Source organism: Platichthys flesus, chromosome 14 (genome assembly GCF_949316205.1).
Source record: "Platichthys flesus chromosome 14, fPlaFle2.1, whole genome shotgun sequence".
NCBI classification, from domain to species: domain Eukaryota; kingdom Metazoa; phylum Chordata; class Actinopteri; order Pleuronectiformes; family Pleuronectidae; genus Platichthys; species Platichthys flesus.
The window spans coordinates 10,152,560-10,171,753 of NC_084958.1; the positions used below are offsets into that span (position 1 = coordinate 10,152,560).

Below are 19,194 nucleotides of genomic sequence, written 5' to 3' on the forward strand. Positions count from 1 at the left end.
AACCTTAATCTGCGTTTATTAGCAGGATTAGGCAGAAATCAATGGACCGATGCTCACTATGCAACTTGCTGGAAGGATGTGGAAGGTATTTCATTTTGGTGCATATCTGAAATGGGGAAGCTCCAGTTTTCTTTCACTTTAAGGTTATTGAAGAGTTGAGATTTCCATTTCTTTAATTTCACAGAATAAATCAAGATCTAAATTAAAAAAATCTGACTTGTGTAAATTTAGTGAAATTATAATATGACTTCATAAAGTGCCTATTGGGCCTTTATAGGTTTATGCCCTCTACTAGTTTTTTACTTGTGATAGTCATGGTTGTAGCAAACTAAAAGTGATAACCTCCGATACCCAGTATTTAATAAGTGGCAAATCGTAAAAGATTGAGACATGCTTGACACATTACAGTGAAGTGGTATGTCGTTTAATTGTGCAAAATCATGCTGGTTTCTTCAACAAGTAAACATGTTTGTTTTGTTTTTTTTACAATTTCCAAACAGCAACACTGACCTCAAGCTTGACGTGCTTTACAGGTCATGTCTGTTCTCAGGTGCATTGGTAACGATGCATGATATAAGTCAGGCTGTCAACATGGTCACTGTCCTTTCGGGAGGGGACCATGGAAAATAGAGATTTTTTTTTTTTTATGTTTCATTGAAATGTGTGGTTGAACTTCTCCATGGTCACCAGCGGTAAACATTCATCAGAGCGACTTCAGCATGACCTCTGGCACTGTGACCGATGAAATCCCCCAATAAACAAGGTGACACAGTACAATTACCACAAATGCTGATTTCAGTGAAAAGTACAAGTGGATAACATTCACAGACCAAATTAAATACATTATTTTCTCTGTGTCGTTGATGAAGCATTGATGATTCACTTACAGGTGCAAAACTTGAAGTATGATGAGGTACACTGAGGCACAGTATGAACCCTGTGCAGTACTGACACATGAATACCATCACATTGAAGCTAATCAGCTGCCAACACTTCATCATACAGATGAGTGACAACTACCAGAAGAGCCCCCCTGAACAGCGTCAGTGATCTTTGTCACTGGATCCATTTATTAACTTATTTGTTCAATTCCCTCGAAAATCTCAGCTTTTAATTTGACATTTGCATTTGTTTGTTACGTAAGAAGTACTAAACCAATTTCCATGAAATCCTTTGAGCAGCTTTAGCACGACCCAAAACCCATTACATTTGGTGCCGATCAGAATCAGAGAGTAAATCCGGTAATGAATTCTTCATATTCCTGTACATTGAAAAGAATTAAGGGGCGTATATAAATGTAGTGTAATTTCAGTACACTTCAAATTGGAGCTTTTGCACAACAATCACAGACTTAATCCTTGTTTTCCCCAAATAGAATAAACTCCTAAATGATGAACTCTTCTCAGTTAACCCACACATCTGTGATAAAAACAGAGATTGAGTCTCTCAGCTGTTTTTCCAGCAGTAACTCATTAACTCATGAAACATTCCACAGTTGTGAACAATACAATATAACGTGTCTGTGTGAGTGATGGCAACATGCTATCATTCAGTTCAGTTCATTTCAGCTAATGTAAATCCAGGCCCCGAACTTCTGTGACTGGGTCAGGGGAGGTAGAGTCTCCATCACTCAGTTTATATTGTTAAGAGTTGGTAAAAATGACTCTTTTAAATTTGTATAGCTTCTATATCACAGCATCTTTAATACTCAGCTCTACGTGAGGAACTGATTCGAGAGGGATTTCTTCTCCTCGTCACGAATCCTTGGTGTGAGAGATCTGTCTCCACAGCAGAGCTTTCAGGTTGTTGAGGATTAGCGAGTGCTCCATGTTCATCTGTCCAGCGTTACCCTTCAGGGCCATACAGGCGTACAACTGCCTCTCCAGGTCCTCCCTCATGGCTGACGGCGCCCCACGCAGGATATAGTCCTTAAGTGCACCGCATGCTTTCGCCAAGTTGGGCTGGATGGGCTCCTCCCTGCACCGCTTCTCCGACACGTTGCATGACGTCCGGCAGTCCACCCCGTACACGCAGTCAGCATCTGTCTCGCACTTCAGCACACGCATGGTGCGTCTGAACTCGTCCTCAGAAACCACGGCGGCGGTGTTGGTGAGACGGATCTCGTGGCGGTCAGTGTAACCGAAGTGTGCGGCGGCGAGGTCGCAGATCAGGAAGCTGCCGTATGTGCCATGGAAGATGTCCTCTACCAGCTCCAGCAGACCCATGGATATCTTGGCTTTACGGGGCCAAGAAGGCGTGAACCACTGGTCTATGGTGCGCTGCAAACTGCTCGGCACCCAGGACACCAGCGGCCACGGCAGAGACAAACCGTACAGGGGCCCGTAGGGGACTCGCTCGGTCATGTACAGGTCCCCGCAGTAGCCCATGAGGCGAGGAGTGTGTCCCCGGTCCTGGAGCAGCAGGCCCAGCAGCACCTCAGAGAACAAAGCAGGAAATCGGATGAAGCTGTCCGTCATGTTTAATTGGGTTTCCACAATGACATCACATGTATTTGTATACCTCGTCCATCTGCAGGAGGGCCCACGTTGAGCGAGCCTCTGGCAGGGACACCCGTCCGTCTCGGTTGCCATCGGCGACAGACAGGATCTGGCTGACGAGGCTGGCGAGGTTGGCCTGCTCTCCAAGCTTCGACTGGGAGATGGAGAAGGACGAGACAGAGGTTTGTTATGTCAGGCTTTAGTCTGTCGCTACACAGACCTGCTTCTATCCAAACCGTTCTAACCCACGCCAACGTTTACCTTGAGGTGATTGAAGACCATTTCTTTGAACTTCTCCACCGACGTGCCTTTAGTGGGCTTGTCGAACACGGGTGTCTCCCTCCGAGGCTCCGGCTCCCCGCCCAGCTCGTAGTGCAAAAGCTCCCCCAGCTTACAGCGAATGATTCCGTCATGGTCTCCCCAGCTTCCTGTGTATACCTGTTCAACAGGGAGGAGTCAGAATTGGTCAGAACCACTCAGCCATGCTTAAATCAGGGGTTAGGGTCTCCGTTATACGTGTAACAGATTAAAGAGGTTACCTGGTTGTTTGGCAGTTTTGACTGACACCTGCCCAAGTAGAGGGTTTCTTTGTCACACAGACTGCTGCAGGCGGAGCCATCGATGATCCCCTTCCTGTATTGATCACACTTGGAGAGAGAGAAAATGCAGTGTGCCTCCTTGTAACTCGATCATCCAATATATAATTTTCAGAGTGTGTAACATTTAGAATTAAGCTGGAATATTACATTTCCAGGTCTCATAAAAGAGATCACATCACATTGTAGTCACCACAAAGATCTCAGCTTACGCCCTGAACAAAGAATTTTGTCATTTAAAACCACAAACAATTCTAAAGTTGACTTGATCAAATACAGTAACAGCCTTTGTCCACGTAGTCCTCATCTGAATGTTTTTGCATTCGAAATGACTTGGTCTAAAACACATAAATGAGATGATCGAATAAAGGCAGTACTCACAATGGCGTTCTTGCACTCGTGTCCTCTGCACACCTCTGTGTAGGCGGAGTATTGCACGTACAGTACCCAGCTCCCCACCAGCACGGTCAGCCATGTCAGGAAAAGGTACTTCACTCGAACAAAGGAGATTCGAGCCTATGAATGATGAGCAGAAAGAAACACAAAGATGGATCCAAAAGGGAAGTGTGCTCGCCCTGCTACTGTGTCCTCCCGGTAATACTAACGTCACTGGAATATCCGGGGTATACAGAGAGTGCAACAAAAGACTCTCGATCCAAACAAGATGTTTGCAATCCCTAACTAACCCTGATCACATAATGGGTTGCCATGGTGACCTATTATGTTACAGGGTGTCCCATAACCACGTACATGCTGGATGATTAGTTGCCATGCTCAACAATCACCAATTAAGGTGGAAAATAGTTTTAGAGGTGCAGATCCGGGAGATCTGACATTTCATGCCTTTCCGGTTAAGGCTGAAGCAAAAAAAAAGAAAAGAATGTATTCTTGTGTCATTTAAAATTCCATTATCTTGCATAATGTCACAGAAACAACAGGACTTCTTTGTGTGTCATGTCCTGTTGTTTCTGTGACATTATGCAAGATAATGGAATTTTAAGTACCTACTCTTTACACGGACAAAACATAGAAATGTGATCCTAAAATACAGAAACATTCACTCGTTTTGAAAAACACCTTCCTCAAGGTGACATAACAAATCCTTGGATTCACAAAAAGCAAACTCGTAAAAAAGGACAAAATCTAGAGACAAGAAAACACTTTTGAAAATAACAGAAAAAGACACAGTACATGTAGAACCAAAAGGTAATGATTTACCTCTGTCTGTTTATTAGAGTATTTATTTGTTTACTCTACAGTGCGAAGAAATAAACCCATTTTAAATGTCACCACAGCCCTAACATAAAATTGCTCCTAAACAACAGCAGACACTTCACCTCCATTTGTGACATGACACATAAAGCGAGCACTGCAGAGAGCAAAACTTTACTGTTATTATGACAGGAATCAATTTGAAGTTTATGGGAATTTAAAAAGGATTCTAATGTAATTTCAGCAGTAAAGACAGTCCTTGAATAAATAAAGTGCCAGTAACCATGCTGGCTGCGTGGCTGCACGAGTTAAGTAAAGTAAAATAGTCAATAGCTGATTTGACCTGGTGGTGAATATACAGAAATGTCAGATGTTTACTAAATTTCTTTAGGATTCCTCTTCTGCTAATCGTGAACAATTATGCAGAATTTTGTGTTTGTGTTTGAATTTTCCATTTAAGCTAAAAAGTACAAAAAGTGTGTCCATTTTTATTGGGGCTGATATTCTGTCAGTTGACAATTAGCTATTAAAATGGCCATTTCAGCAGTATATTCATTATGTGACTATTGTAATGCGGAGCATAAATCTGGTAGATGTAGTGGAGCAGTGAAAAATAATTTAGGTCAACGATGTTGTTTCAGCGACAGTGTGCGACTTTATATCAGGGGACCGTAACTGCACATCACTCTCACATGGCAGATATATTTGATGTTGTGTGTGTTACGGAAGATCGCTTCATTTTCTCTATTAGGATTTCCAAATCACTGTGATCTTCACAGACAGGACTGGAGATTTTCTGTTTTAGGTCCATGCCAGTTATAGCAGGACACCCACAGATGGTTGATCTACAATCAATATTTCAGGTTCTTTCATCATTTTGGATTTTGGGCTCTGAAAATGATGAATACCTCTGATGAGGTCCAGGGCCTCTCCATTGAGTTTGTTCACATAAAAGATGTAAAAACATTCCCACTGCAGAGCTGCCATGTTTTCCAACGCTCTGTGTCCTGAGGAGATGAACAAAAAGATAGTGGGGCCTCCGGGGAGGGAACAGGCGCCATCGGGGGAGTGCAGAGCAACTACAGGCTACTTTCAAATCCTCTGGGATGCATGAATGTGCGCAGAAACTGCACGTGCATTAGACACACAGACAATATGGCAAGACCTGAGACAGTTCGTAATGGGGAAGTGACATTGAGTCATGTGTGCCTCTTTGATGAGGCCTTTCCGCAAACACATGACCGAGATTAGAAGTTGAGAAAAAAAGAATGCAGAGAAGCTACTCCCTGTGATCATTCACAGCCATCTCTCTTTCCTGGAATCTATGATGTAGCAATGGTCCTAGCTAAGATCACATGAGATCCTCTTAGTTGATCCCAAAATGGTTGAATACTATCATATAAACAGAGGTTAATATGCACCAAAAAAAAAGAGTTGAATGGAAAATATCGCACCTAAATTAGAATGGCAAACACTGTCCACAGCTGAAGTGGCAAAGAGAGAAAGTTACTGAGAGTAAGGAGCTGGTGATGAGTAGCGCAGGAAGTTAAACCCTTCACATTTGAATAAAATATGCAAAGCACATAGTCCAAGATCCATCATGCGTGCTTTGTTACCAGCTGTCAACAGTTAGATTCAGTTACCCTGCATCAACCCGCATATCCACTGTCCTGAGGACCAGTCACTGCAGCGCACACAATAGACCGGCAGTATCACATCTTCACACGCGGCCGGCGGAAGAGCCTGCGGATAAATGAGCTGCCCTCAGAGTTTCAAGTAGGAACTGGAGGGTGTCAGTAGTTTGTTCTCATCCACCTCCTCCACAGAGCTCCTAGGGACAGAGCTGACTGTCCTCGGCAGGTTGGGTCTCCTTGTTTGCGCCTGAGACATCAACGACCGAACACACCGCATGAAGGAAAAGGTTCTTAAACCCTCATGACAGGGTTACTGCTGCAGCACATAAGAACTACAATGCTGGTACCAAAGATCAAACTGCCTTCTAAAAGCATGAGGAATATTCACATAATACCTAACCCAGCTGAGCTTTCATGTGGCTTTTTAAACTCTGCTACTTCCACACAAGTAGCATTATGTGTTCTAAAGCGGTTTGTGCTACTTGAGTCAGGAGGATATTCAGGTTCAGTCCAGAACAATAGCTGTTTCAAACATTTGTGGATGGCAGTTTTGGGCCAAAAGCAGTTTACCCGAATATCTTTGGTAAAACTAAAACCTCAAAAATAAGCCTCTGGTATTTCTCTGCTAAGTTATCCATTAAAAGTCATGTTGCCATGAGGAACGGGCCTGTGGACCTTAGCACAAAGCAGACCCCGTGTCCTGCAACAGATCTGGATACCCCCACCACTGCCATAGACCAGCAGACCCCTTTACAAAACCCCTCTTTAGATTTGGTACAAGCCGGTCTTTGCATCACATGGATGTATTGACCTTTCAACTGAACGCAAAAAGGGATACTGACTGGTTCGAGAGTGACCTTTCAACTTAAACAGCAAGCATGTGAACTGACAGAACACTCTTTAAAAACTACAGACAAGCATGGCCAAAAATGGATCCATGTGGGTCTCCCTTTTTCTATGCAAAGAACCCCCTCTGCACATGTCTGAGTATGAATGCGAGTGCATTGAGGACGTAGGGCTGGACTATAGAATACCATAGATTAATATAATTTCATCAGTAGCAATATCACAAAACATTATGTATGGTTTAAGTGTTGCGTGTGCCCAGTGAGGACGTAGAACACATATTAATCTACCTATGTCCCAATAAGAAATATGTTAACAAGCACAGGACCAGTGGCAGAACAATTGGACTATGGGCAGAAAGATAGGGACACTCGGATCTGTTCCAAAGTCCAAAGAGCACTCTCCCTACCCCCACTGTCTAAGTGCCCCTGAGCAAGGCACATTACTCCCCCAACACCTGCTCCCCGGGCGCTGTGCATAGCTGCCCACTGCTCTGTGTGTCCTGGGATGTTCACCAGATGGGACAAAAGCAGAAGACAAATTTCCCTACTCTGCATGTCGTGTGATTGTGCATGTGTTTGGGATCAATAAATGTATTTTATCTTATCTTATGAGATGCCTATTTTCAACGCCCGACCTACGGACGATCTCCTTGAGACAGTTGGTAATAGGCTGTCTGTGTTTATGTTGTAATGCACCAACATGTTGACTCGTAGAGCAACCCAGTATTCTGCTCCTCTTGCATAAGCTCCCTACTGTACTGTACTGTACCTACTGCAGGCCAGCCACTGGTACCCAGACCAGAGGGTTCAGCCCCCATCATCCCACCCCAGATAACTGACACAACTGGGAGCCAAAGTCAGACGTGTCAGGAGGAGACAAGGTAAAATGAAGTGAGATGAAAAACTAGAAAATCAGGTTCCTCCCCTGACCTGGGTTGTAAATCTTGGTATTTATGTATTATCACAGGCTCTAGACCCAGTGTCAGTGGTAGTAGGTCTGAACCCTGATCTGCACTAATCATTCCGGATCCGCACTGGGGCTAATCTTTAATCAGCAGCTGCATTCCTCAGGTATTTCTGAAAGAAACCCCCAATCCCCATCAGGGCAGCCCGAGGAGCTGGATGCTCACTGCCAGCTGTCAGCCTGACGGGACCGCACGACTGCATCACGACACACTGACACAACGATCAATATATCTACACACACTTATACAATCTATAAACCGCTTTGCAGAGCAGAGATATTACCTGGAAATAGAAAGACTTTTTCACCCAGGCCCGTGGAAACAGACCCTTCGCCATCACAGAAATAGATCATCTCAATACGTGGAGCTGGCTGCGGGGGATCATTCAGAATGCATGAGAAAGAGCGTCTTCCACATTAAAGAGAAACGAACCGAGACGACTCATCCGGCTCTCGACGGCACATTACTCGGTCTCAGCCCCAGAGGGAGGATCCAGGAGGCGGGTGTGTCGCTGTGTGTTGTCCGTGTGTCTGATGTCCTTCTCTGGATCTGCTCTGTGAAGCAGCTGCTGGTTTTAAAGCAGAGCAACATACCTCACACTGAGGAGGGGAAAAGACACGTAGGTTCAGGGCGCAGGCGCAACGTGTTGATACACTGATAAAAGCATGCCACCGTTTTCAGTCTAATGGTCACCACCACACTTGTGGGTGATAGAGAAAGTGATCGCCGCTCCGGTGAGAGCCGCGTTGTTATCATTGAGTCACGATGTTGTGTGGTGGCGAAACTAAGAACCAGAGCTGGAACAAGCTAGCATGTACTACACTTCCGCTAAGCCTTTCAAAAATAAAACCATTACTTAAATGGTTATTTCAGCGCCAAAACTCAACTTCCGGTCAACTAATCCGAAATTAAAATAGTCTCTCAATAACGCATGATGTCGTTGCGCCGGCGGGTGGTCATACATTCGTAAAAAAAAACTGAGCTTTGATAGTAAAAATGTGCTTAATCTGCGAAATTGATTGGATCTTACATTTTAATCATGAAAACCTTGGTTGTGCTGACACGCAACTCAATAAACGAGTGAAAACACACACACACACACGTCCGTGTTATTAGTCTGTGAATGGGCGGATGTGGCTGTGCTCAGTGATTAAATGACATGCCTAGATTTTCAAATGTTTGAAAAAAGGTGAACGCCGCGGCAGCTCTTCCCATAATGCACTCCCCGGGCACCAGCGGGAAACCAAAATGGCGAACCTGCTGGGGGAAAATGAACCGTTTGTTATTTTCTGAGGAAGACGCGAGCCCAGCAAGTTTCCGCGACGCGCTCTCTAGATAGGTTCAACCGCAGGAAGGAGCGGGACGACGGCGGCTTCTGCTTCGGGCTCATTTTTTTCGTCTCACGGGTCGTTGGTATCAGCGGAGGCGACCGAATGAGGTATTGTTGTCATCATGTTTTCCTCCTGTCGGGGGGGGTGTGGGTCCGTCGGTCAGCGACCCGGCCGGGGCCACGGCGGCTCCGCGTGTGGGGCGTTCATGCTAACAACGAGGCCCGGTGGCTAACGGCTAAAAACATCATTTGAACACGTTTTACGATGTCAAACTGTTTCTTTATCATCTTCACGGGCTGTTTTTTTTAATCACCGTGTTCCCCCGATGCTTGAACAAAGGGAGTGTGGCACTGACGGACATCGGCTGGATGAAAACAGAAAAAAAACAAAAATCTACCGCTTACACATCTCAAAGATGAATCTCCCACAGCCTCGGATGAAAAATTATGAATGCAAAATGTGTAGGACTGCAATTGCAAGTCGTCACCGACACGCTAATGTGGACAAAAGAGATTACAATCTTTGAGCTGGGTCACAGAAGTGCTCAGCAGTGATCTGCAGCCATGTGCTCGCTGCTGGTGGTTAATGAGCAATTAGCACTAATTGTGGGAATAATCAGCGGTTGTTTTTGTCCACTGGCGGGGAAAGGTCATGTGTTTGAGCCACTGCCCTGGAAGCTCCAAACAAGCTCCCATTGTGTTTTCCATCGCCAGTACACCCACAGGACAGTATTTGTCTAAAGTCCACATATCTGCATGCAATTGTCATTGTTACCTTGACTTTGATATTTAAAGCGTTAAGATTTGGCAATTGTGCAGGAAATCAAACATCACCTGGAAATACAGTACAATTTAAATCAGACTTTCCCTATTTCATTGTCCCGTACACCCCCTGTTTTTTCAGAGACTCAGGGGTTGTGGACCACCTGTCTGTCCATCACAGAACTCACCCCCAGCAGCAGCAGGAGGCTGTGTCCTTGTCCCCCACACGCCTCTCTGCTGGGGGAGAGTATGGAGATGACGACATGTCTGGCAGGTTCACAGAGGGACAGGACGTCCTGGCCAGGTGGTCAGACGGATTGTTCTACTTGGGGACAATCACAAAGGTAAGCGTGAGGGAAGCATTCCTGCACAGACATCCGGACATATGGGTGCCGGGACCAAGTCTGCATTTTGTTGGAGCTGCAAACAAACAGGTTATCAGCATCAAGATTGAAATATTGATCAGTTGTCTCAAATACAAAATTGCTGTATTTTATGGCACAATTGCAAAACTTTGAATTTATGTAATGGACTCTGCTAGAACCTTCAACCATACAATATTTCCAGTCCAGTTTGCTATAAAACATAATGACATCTGTAGGTACAATCCTTCAGTTCACAAAGTTTTAAACCTAATTTAAGACAAATATCAACTCAAAATCGTATTATTATTTTTCCATCAGGTCTTTCCCACTCAAAAAGGGAACTGAATAGCAGATAATTCAAAACAACATTGAATTAAGGGTACATCCCTGTGTGTGAAAGATTTGGTTCCCATGGCAGGACTTCTGATGTTCTGCTTGTTCTTGTATATGTCTGATTCCTGGGTGGTGTGTTTAAGAACAGTGTGGCATTCAGGAACACATCTGTTCTTTGTCCTTTTCAGATCGATCCGGAGAAGCAGAGATGCTTTGTTGTCTTTGAGGATCGGTCTAAGTCATGGGTCCTTTGGAAGGATATTCAGACTGGTAAGTTCATTCATTAGTGTAATATGGATCTTGATAACTTTGTGACCATTAGCTCTGGAGATAATTATGCAATGTTATCACCCGTCTATACATTTTAGGACCAGTGTTTTACTTTGGAGGAATTCCTGGAGTTAAGTGTTGCTGTTCTCTCCCTCTTTGGTTTTGTCAGCCTTTCTTATCTCCCTACCCTTGCTGTTGACAGTTAACTGACCAGTGTCTGGCATCAGTAAAGCAGTAGAATTTTCCACAGTTTGTTTCTCTACTGAGTTTTGAAGATAAATGTTTATTTTTGTTCAATTGATATTTTTGCCGGTCAGAGGAACAGTCACTATAGACAAAACTTTCTTGTTAACAACACAAGTTAACATGCTCACAAGCCTTTACAGCAACTTGCTATGGTGCTTTGTCCTGACTTCTTCTGTCTTCCTCAGGGGATGAAGATGATGATGACGAGGACGACGATGACATTGTGTGCTCCATATGCCAGCAAGAGACTTCAGACGAACCCAATGAGATTGTCATTTGTGATAAGTGTGGACAAGGTACCGTTCAAAATCTCTGATGCTCCTCTACCTTACATTGAACCTCTCAGGTTTCGATCTCCAGTCTCTGGCCATGAGGGTTTTTGTAATTCTTGAATGATTGAAGAATGATGTAATAGATGGCAGTTACATTTTATTGTTTGTCGTCTTTAAAGGTTATCACCAATTGTGCCACTCCCCCATCATTGATGCCTCTGTCATTGACTCAGATGACAAGTGGCTGTGCTCAGAGTGTGAGCTGACTTCTATGCCTAAGGTACAGCTTTTTCGAAAGTGTTTATTTACCTGACAAATAGCTGTGTTGTGAGAGTCATTACTTACTCATCCTTAAATGTAAAGCAAAACAGGGATAACCTGTCTGCAAATGATGTATGTGTTTGTGAGTGGTTATATTTTTGGGTAAACATGTTTTTTTGTCTGTGTGGTGTACAGAGCGAGGGTGGACACAGGAGGGGGGCATCTTCTAAAAGCTTCCTGCAGCCAGAGCAGCAGCAGCACATGGAGCTACACGTCTCCTTCCCCTATGCCCTGGAAGAACTGGTGTGGGACCAAGGCCACAAGACTAACATCCAACAGTGCTACTGCTACTGTGGAGGCCCAGGAGAGTGAGTAACACATGTTAGATACAAAAAGTTGATTATAGAATGTTCCACATGTGCATGTTTTTCAGAATCTTCGAATACATATATGAGTACAGTTGCTAACCTCTCTTTGTCTTTGCTTCTAGCTGGTACCTGAAGATGTTGCAGTGTAACAGGTGTCAGCAGTGGTTCCACGAGGCATGTCTCCATTGCTTTGAGATGCCCATGCTCTACGGAGACAGGTGCAAACTGTTCTAAATTACGTCTGGGTTTTCTTAAAGTTCTGTGAGGGTGTAACGTGAAAAATCTGCATTTTCCCAATATTTTGCACCAGCGTTATTACAACAATTCACGGAAAACATAAACATAAGCAATAAGAAAAGCCAGCTTATGGGTTACTTTTTTTTTTCGCCCTCAGGTTTTATCTCTTTATTTGTTCAGTCTGCAATGGTGGACCAGAGTACCTCAGCCGACTGCCTCTCAGATGGTAAGTGAATCTCAGAAACCCTGGTAAAGGTAAAGTCTATCTTCTAAAGGAGAATATCAGCCACAAGCAGGTGGCTACCCTCCTTTCCAAAGTAGTCTGTGTGAAGATACAGTTCCCCATCTTAAAACAAATGCTCAAGACATACAATGAAGCTCCCGTCTTACAAGTATCTTATTGTTTTTGCAGCACATGAATCCAAACTTGCATGGATGTCAAATCATCATGGAGAGCTCTGATCACTGTTATATACTTATAAAAAAAATCTTCGAGATATTGATAATCGTTTTTATAATAGAATCTTAGTCCTCTGAATTGTAATAAAATCGTTAGGTACCTAAAGACTCCCACCCTTTCACTTGGCTATATTTGGTCTACTGTTCTTGATGTTCTTTTTGCACAAGGTCACAAAAACTCAGCTTTTTCTAAAACGTTTCAGGGAGGACGTCACACACTTGAGTCTGTACAACTTGAGTGTGATCCACAAGAAGAAGTACTTTGACTCTGAGATGGAGCTCATGGCTTACATCAATGGTAACTGGGAGCTGCTGCAGCTTGGGGAGGTAAGGAGATATGTCACCAATTATTTTTTGGTTTTCAAACAATAAAGCATCAAGTCACCCATTGATTATGTTTATCTTTATATTTGCTAATTTTCCTGTTGCGGGACTAATAAAGTACTTCTTATATTGGATTTCATATACAATTTGTTTATCTAGGAATACGTAACAAATACTTTCTTTAAATGTATGCTTATAAGAGTAAGTGTTGTCTTTTGCAACACTAAAGCCACCCCTCTCTAAACTGATGTATACACATAAGTACATTTTACTCTTGGTACTTTCCAGCCTGAAATATGACCAAGTTCTGGCTAACATTAGTCACCTGCAAGTCATTTCTTCACTGCTCTAAACATCGTTCTCTTCAGTGGAAGTACAGCACAACTTCTCTTTTTGGGGGGGGCAAACAAGAGGGTATTCCTGGGAAAGGAGAAACTAAAACTCAGGGGAAACTAATCAAGTTTAAAGACACGGTTACAAATTGATACATAGATTTGCGTACTAACCCGACCCAGCATTTTCAGCAGGCATTTCTGATGCTGCAGTCTGTATCACAACATATTTAGTTTTGGATTTGGCTCACAATGTTGGGACTTAAACCAGAACTAGGGTTTTTTTTGTAGCCGCTAAATACATCTTAAAGTTATTGGAGGCCAGAAAACAACGTAGTTTATCTGTGCTAGAGGGTAAATTAAATTGTTCATTCTAATTCCCTGGCTGCCCATTTGGGGTTTTGAAACCATATGCTGTCTATTTGTTTTTGTCAGTGCACCGTGACTTTCTAATTTGATAACCCCCACCCTTCCCCTTATTTGCAGCTCGCCCACACACCAAAATCAGAGCGATATGAAAGTGTTCTGGAGGCATTAAACAACAACAGCAGCTTGTGAGTTATTCCTTTTACCTCTTAATTATTTATGAGTGTCAAAGTGTTAGACAGACTCTTTCCTGTGTGTTCCTAACCATTACTTTTTTTTTCTGTTTTCTGCCAGATTTATGTCAGGGAAGGAGGTTAAGAAGAAGAAGCATTTGTTTGGTCTGAGGATCCGCTTCCCTCCCGCGCCCCCCAACTCTGATGAGTCAACCAGCCGGGTGATGGAGAGGGCCTCACACGAAATCACCATTAAAGGGTGCAAGTCCAACAAAATCCTGTCTGCCATGAGGTAAGATGAGGAACTTATGTTAATGTTTCTAATAAAAGTGATAGAACCTGCAACAAGCAATTGTACAATGTGTTTTTTTAATGCACAGCTCTCATGATTTATAAACTGTTGAGAAACGTTGTTGTTGTAGATCTTGCAGTACTTTAACCAATGGCAGTGACAAGAAGAAGAAGAAAAAGAGGAAGCATGGAGCACATTCTCTGGAGAGACTAGCTAAACCACAGCACTCCAGTGAACTCTTGCCCCAGGTGTGTGTTTGTTCGTGTGTGTAAGTGTGAGCATTTGTGTGTATGTTTTAATGGGTGTGAGCTAGGTGTGTACATAGTTGTTAATAGTGGGTGTTTTTGCATTATTCTGTAAACATCATTGCTCAGTCTTGTGAGAAAACGGTCACCTCTTATGGACATGTTCAGAAAGTAGCCTGCTAGGAGGAACCCGCTGAGAAATGCTAACAGTTTTCCCTTTGCTTCGACAGCAATTGAGAAGGCCTCTCCCACTCGAGCCTCATGCATTGGATCACTTCACTTCTATCAAGTAAGTAAGATAATGTGTTGCGAAATGTGGGCCTGGTGCACTGTGCTGTGGTGAAGCTACGGTACAACTGTTTCTGAATGGATTCATAATTCTTATTTAGTCTCAAACGACAGGTTTCAATCATTCCTGTTCAGTCAATCTACAAATTGATTTAGTCAAAATCTGAAAAAATGCTTTATGAACAATGATTTCACAAGTCAGGAAATCCTGACATTTTAAAAGCTTGAATCATTGACCTGGCATTTGGGCTTTCTTAATATATTTTCACCACTATGTATCGTGGCTGTTGGCTTCAACAGCAGTTTCCATTTCGTCTATAATATTTTCATCCTACTGTCTCTTTCTCTTTTTTCATTATCCCCTTCCCAAATCACCAGGAGCGAAAGGTCTGCGCTGTCTTCAAGAACTTCAGACGTGGAATCCATAGGAGCCCTGAGCACCTCAGAAACTACCTCAACTAGTATTTCAAGACAGTCCAGGTAATCCTGCTGTGCAATATTTTTTTCTGTTACATGGGTCATTGTAGAGTCATTCCATGTCTGATAACAGAGCTCTCCGTCTCTGATTGGATTCATGCTCATTCAAACTTTTCTCAGCTCTTTACTCAACCGACAACATTAACCATATTGTCGGTTGTACTTTTTAACTAGCTATCCATAGGGAAAGTGGTATACATAGAAGGCCCCATTACACATCCGATTAAGTTGTGCATTCCCTATACTATCATTTCAACAAACTGCAACCAAAATAACAATCTTTCACATGTACAATGTTTCTGTGTAAGTTGTGCTTTTGGCACAAGCGAAATAGATGTTGCGCTTCCAAGAAGAAAGATTTGACAAATTTAAGGAAAATGTCCTTCATTATGTAGTGATCAGTGTTGATATTGTGGCGGTGGTTACAAAAAAAGCTAAGAAGAGAAAAGATGCATTTAGTTTGTAGTGAAACTGTTTTTCTCACCATCGTTTTTTTTTTAACTTCCTCTCTTCCTATCAACACCCTCCAGCCTCTGCAGCTCCAGCAAGATGCGCACGACAGCCTGCATCATGCCTGTTTCCCCTCCACCCATTAAAAGGAAGCGCGGGCGACCTCGACGGTCCTTGCAGCCCCCTTACCCGGGAATCCCCCCACCCAGCCATGCAGACCCAGACACCTCTGCGACAGTGATGCTGAACTCCCTCCCAGGGCTTCACTCAACAGACATAGTTCTTGGAATGGACCCCAGCAGCCAGCTCTCCCACCTCAAGAGCTCCATCAGCAGCTATTTTGGTGCGGCAGGGCGGCTGGCTTGCGGGGAAAAGTACAAAGTCCTGGCCCGACGGGTCACCCTTGATGGCAAGGTGCAGTACCTGGTGGAGTGGGAAGGAGTCACCGCCTCCTAGGCTTCTCAACAACATCATAGTAACATTTACCCAGCACCTATAAGAGGTGAATGGCTGTGGTGAGGACTGTTCCACAGCCTGTATTTGATGCATTAGCCTTTGTTTAGTTTAGACAGAAGCAAGTTTTGCCTGTTAAACTCACTGTAAAGCCTACTGGTTCTGTGCAGTCCAATGTGATTACAGCACATTTACACATATGTATTTTGATTACAGATTAAAGATGAGGCATACTGCACCATATTTGTGTTATTCTGCTATTGATTATCATCTGCTTTGAATGTTAACAGTGACCCCCCATTTCTTCAGAGGCTAGTAACTGATCAGTGCACTGCACCTGTAGGCTTTCAGTGAACCGTTATGGGGCTTGAATTTTCATCCAGTGATATGCTTTTTATTTCCAGACCTATTAAGTATGGAACTGTACAAACAAACAAACTGAAATGATGTTGGCCAGGCATTTAATGGTCAATCCTGGGTGAGAAGAGAGGGGGGAAGTTATTATTTTTTGACTAACATGCAATGAGTTATTAAACATGTTTTGTTAACATTTATTTTCTTAACTAATTTGATAAATAAGGACAAGTTCCTTCACATCAGTGTCCCCTCCTTCTCCACTCTCAGCCGCAGGTACCTCTTGTTGCCTCGGGCGTAAATCAGGATGGAGGGAATGCTCAAGTGTGAGTAGAGCAAGAGGTAAAACTAAAGAGGTGTGCTGCTGCAAATGTTTTATTTTATATGAATTATACAACATTTATTATTACATTTTCTACTTTTATGTTCTCTTTTTTTTCCTTTTCAAGGGGGCAAAGTTCTCAAATTCTTTTCCTTCTTATTAATAGATTGCACAGATCAAATTATATCTGTTAGGACATCATTTCATTTTTGAACAGTTGAGCTTTGTCCAGCCCCTTCAAGGCAGCATTTAGCGTGCAAATTTTGCAAATTACATAATTTCAGTTAATAATTGTTCAGAATCCGATATCTAAGAAGATGCCTGGTAATCTGTGTGCGTTCGGACAAAAATTTGTTTTCAAGGTAAACCTTTTTTTTTAGAAACTTCAATCTAGTTGTCTAAATAAATATACTTAAAAAAATTCTGATTTTAAAATGAATATGCTTTAATGTTGAAATCCTTAAGGACCTATTTAGTTTTTTTTCTTTGTCTGATAGTTAATCAAATATAAAGTGCTGCATAAGATGATTATTATTTACCCAGTTCCCAGATCAAAATCGTTTTGTGTTTTCTTTGTGCTGCCTATGCAAGTTAAGTCCTGGAGAAATGTTTAGTTTCATACTTTGACGAGAACTTCAAACTCATTTTACTAATTTGACCATTAGACTGGCCTTTTCTATTTTGTCATGTGATGGGTGCAACAGAAACTGTTCACCATGTAGTCTACATACACTCAGGATATGCCCATAGAAACGTGTTTCGAACAGCATTTGACAGGAAGTTTTGATGCGTTGTTTACTCTGTTTTAGGTCAGTATTTTAGCTCATCAGTTTGTCTCGACTGTCATCTATAAATAAGTTGTAGTTCATTTTCTCTGCTACACTTGTCAGAAAACGTATCACTGGATAACTAATGTGCTGTATGTCACTGCAAGAGGTTAATATTCAGTTAGTATGACTCTTTTCTGTTTAAAATGGACAGGGCTGTTTGATGTTGGCGCTTCTTCATCGTCCGGATGTAGTTGACACGTTTCAAGCTCTTCTCCTGTGTGGAGTCCGTGTCTGGGCTGACTCTGCAGGTCTCTGCAGCCAAAGAATCTTCTGTGTGTCTTGAGATTCTTCTTGTTATTACATTTTTTTACACACCATCATATAGGGTGACATGTTATTTCCCAACCTGTTTTGTTAAATGATAAATAAAAGCAGATATTTTTATTTCTGTCGTGCGTTTTAATTTGCTGTTTGTTGCTAATATTTCATCATCACAGCTTCCTTCACATTAAACCGCTCGTATGACAGCAGAGGTGCACGCGCCTTTCTTCGCGGTCGCTGTCAATGACAACCCCGCTCCACCAATCACGCCACGGCATTAATCGTCTTATCCAATCAAGAAGCACGTTGTTAGGATGTGGGCGGAGCCTAAATACAAATGGCTGTGGCTCGTTCTGTCGGTAACTTGGAAAGATTTGTATCGCTAGAAGTTACAAACAGATTAGTTTGACGGAAATAAACTTTAATAGCTGTGCGACGACAGACCTAATATTTATTTCAAAACATAGTTGGTCGTGTCGTTGACGGCGTTTTCTATCAAACCAAAGATAATGTTAAGTAGCTGACCACCTGTTGCAGCGAGCATCTTTGTTTACATCAAGCTAGCCTCGCCGTCCTAGCTAACGCTGCTGCTCTCCGCTGTAGTCACTGATGGCTTGGACGTAGCGGTTCATTCATTAGTTAGTTGTCCCTGTTGTTGACTTTCCAGCGAGTCACGCATGTTGTAAAATGCTACTCGAGCATCTGAAAGCTAACCTCGGCAGAGGGGGACGAGTTGTTGGTTAGCTGGAGGGCGACATCATGCACTCAGCAGTACTCCAACGCTCAGGAGCCAAGATGTCTTCAGTCCGAGGAATCTACTTGGACTAAAGTGTGAGAGGTAAGTCAACTGCATGACACGCGCACAGTCTAAAGAGCATAAATACCATTTATCCTACAGACTTAACTTCCAGCCATCACGTGATGACAGTATGTTGCTGCATTTAAAGGTTCCGTGTGTAGAATGTAGGGACATATAGTGGTGAGGGTTCATGTTGCAGCCGAATCCCCCTCACCCCCAAAACATGATAGAACATCCTTCAGTTGTCATAAAAACTCAAAAGGTGCTTTACTTTGTCCAGTCTGGGCTTCTATAAAAAACAACATGGTAGCTTCCGTAGAGAGGACCCTCTCATGATGTAAATATAAAGTATTGAAATATAAAAGGGCCCATTCTAAGGTAAAGAAAACAACAATTTGGATGAAACAGACTGTTTGTATTCAATTTCTGACAATAGGTCCCTTTCAACTAAATCTTACACACTGACCCTTTACAATCTCTCCTCGATTTCCACCTCTCTAGCTCCTTATATAATCAGCCAGGGCCATGAGGATCAGCACAGTACCGATCGCCTGACCTGATAAGAGCTGGAG

The 19,194-nt window shown here is 42.9% G+C and overlaps 2 protein-coding genes across 3 annotated transcripts; one reads left to right on the forward strand and one right to left on the reverse strand.

The window, feature by feature from the left end:
• Positions 1-408: 408 nt before the first annotated feature.
• Positions 409-8,672, reverse strand: dipk1aa (divergent protein kinase domain 1Aa). Of its 2 annotated transcripts, none has more exons than XM_062405339.1 (6): positions 8,037-8,672; positions 3,476-3,610; positions 3,038-3,145; positions 2,760-2,936; positions 2,507-2,652; positions 409-2,466 (listed from the first exon to the last, which is right to left on the reverse strand). In XM_062405339.1, the coding sequence occupies exons 1-6, from the start codon at positions 8,088-8,090 to the stop codon at positions 1,755-1,757; spliced, it is 1,332 nt and encodes a 443-aa protein (XP_062261323.1). In that variant the 5' UTR covers positions 8,091-8,672; the 3' UTR covers positions 409-1,754. The 2 variants fall into 2 exon arrangements, with proteins under 2 accessions (XP_062261323.1, XP_062261322.1); XM_062405338.1 differs by having other exon boundaries at positions 409-2,435; positions 2,521-2,652; positions 8,037-8,664.
• A 313-nt stretch (positions 8,673-8,985) lies between these two features.
• mtf2 (metal response element binding transcription factor 2) lies at positions 8,986-17,946 on the forward strand. The gene is made up of 15 exons (XM_062405337.1): positions 8,986-9,191; positions 9,988-10,189; positions 10,732-10,813; positions 11,245-11,355; positions 11,511-11,611; positions 11,788-11,960; positions 12,083-12,178; positions 12,355-12,423; positions 12,860-12,983; positions 13,799-13,866; positions 13,973-14,143; positions 14,274-14,391; positions 14,619-14,677; positions 15,055-15,156; positions 15,684-17,946. The coding sequence occupies exons 1-15, from the start codon at positions 9,187-9,189 to the stop codon at positions 16,057-16,059; spliced, it is 1,857 nt and encodes a 618-aa protein (XP_062261321.1). The 5' UTR covers positions 8,986-9,186; the 3' UTR covers positions 16,060-17,946.
• Positions 17,947-19,194: the final 1,248 nt, after the last annotated feature.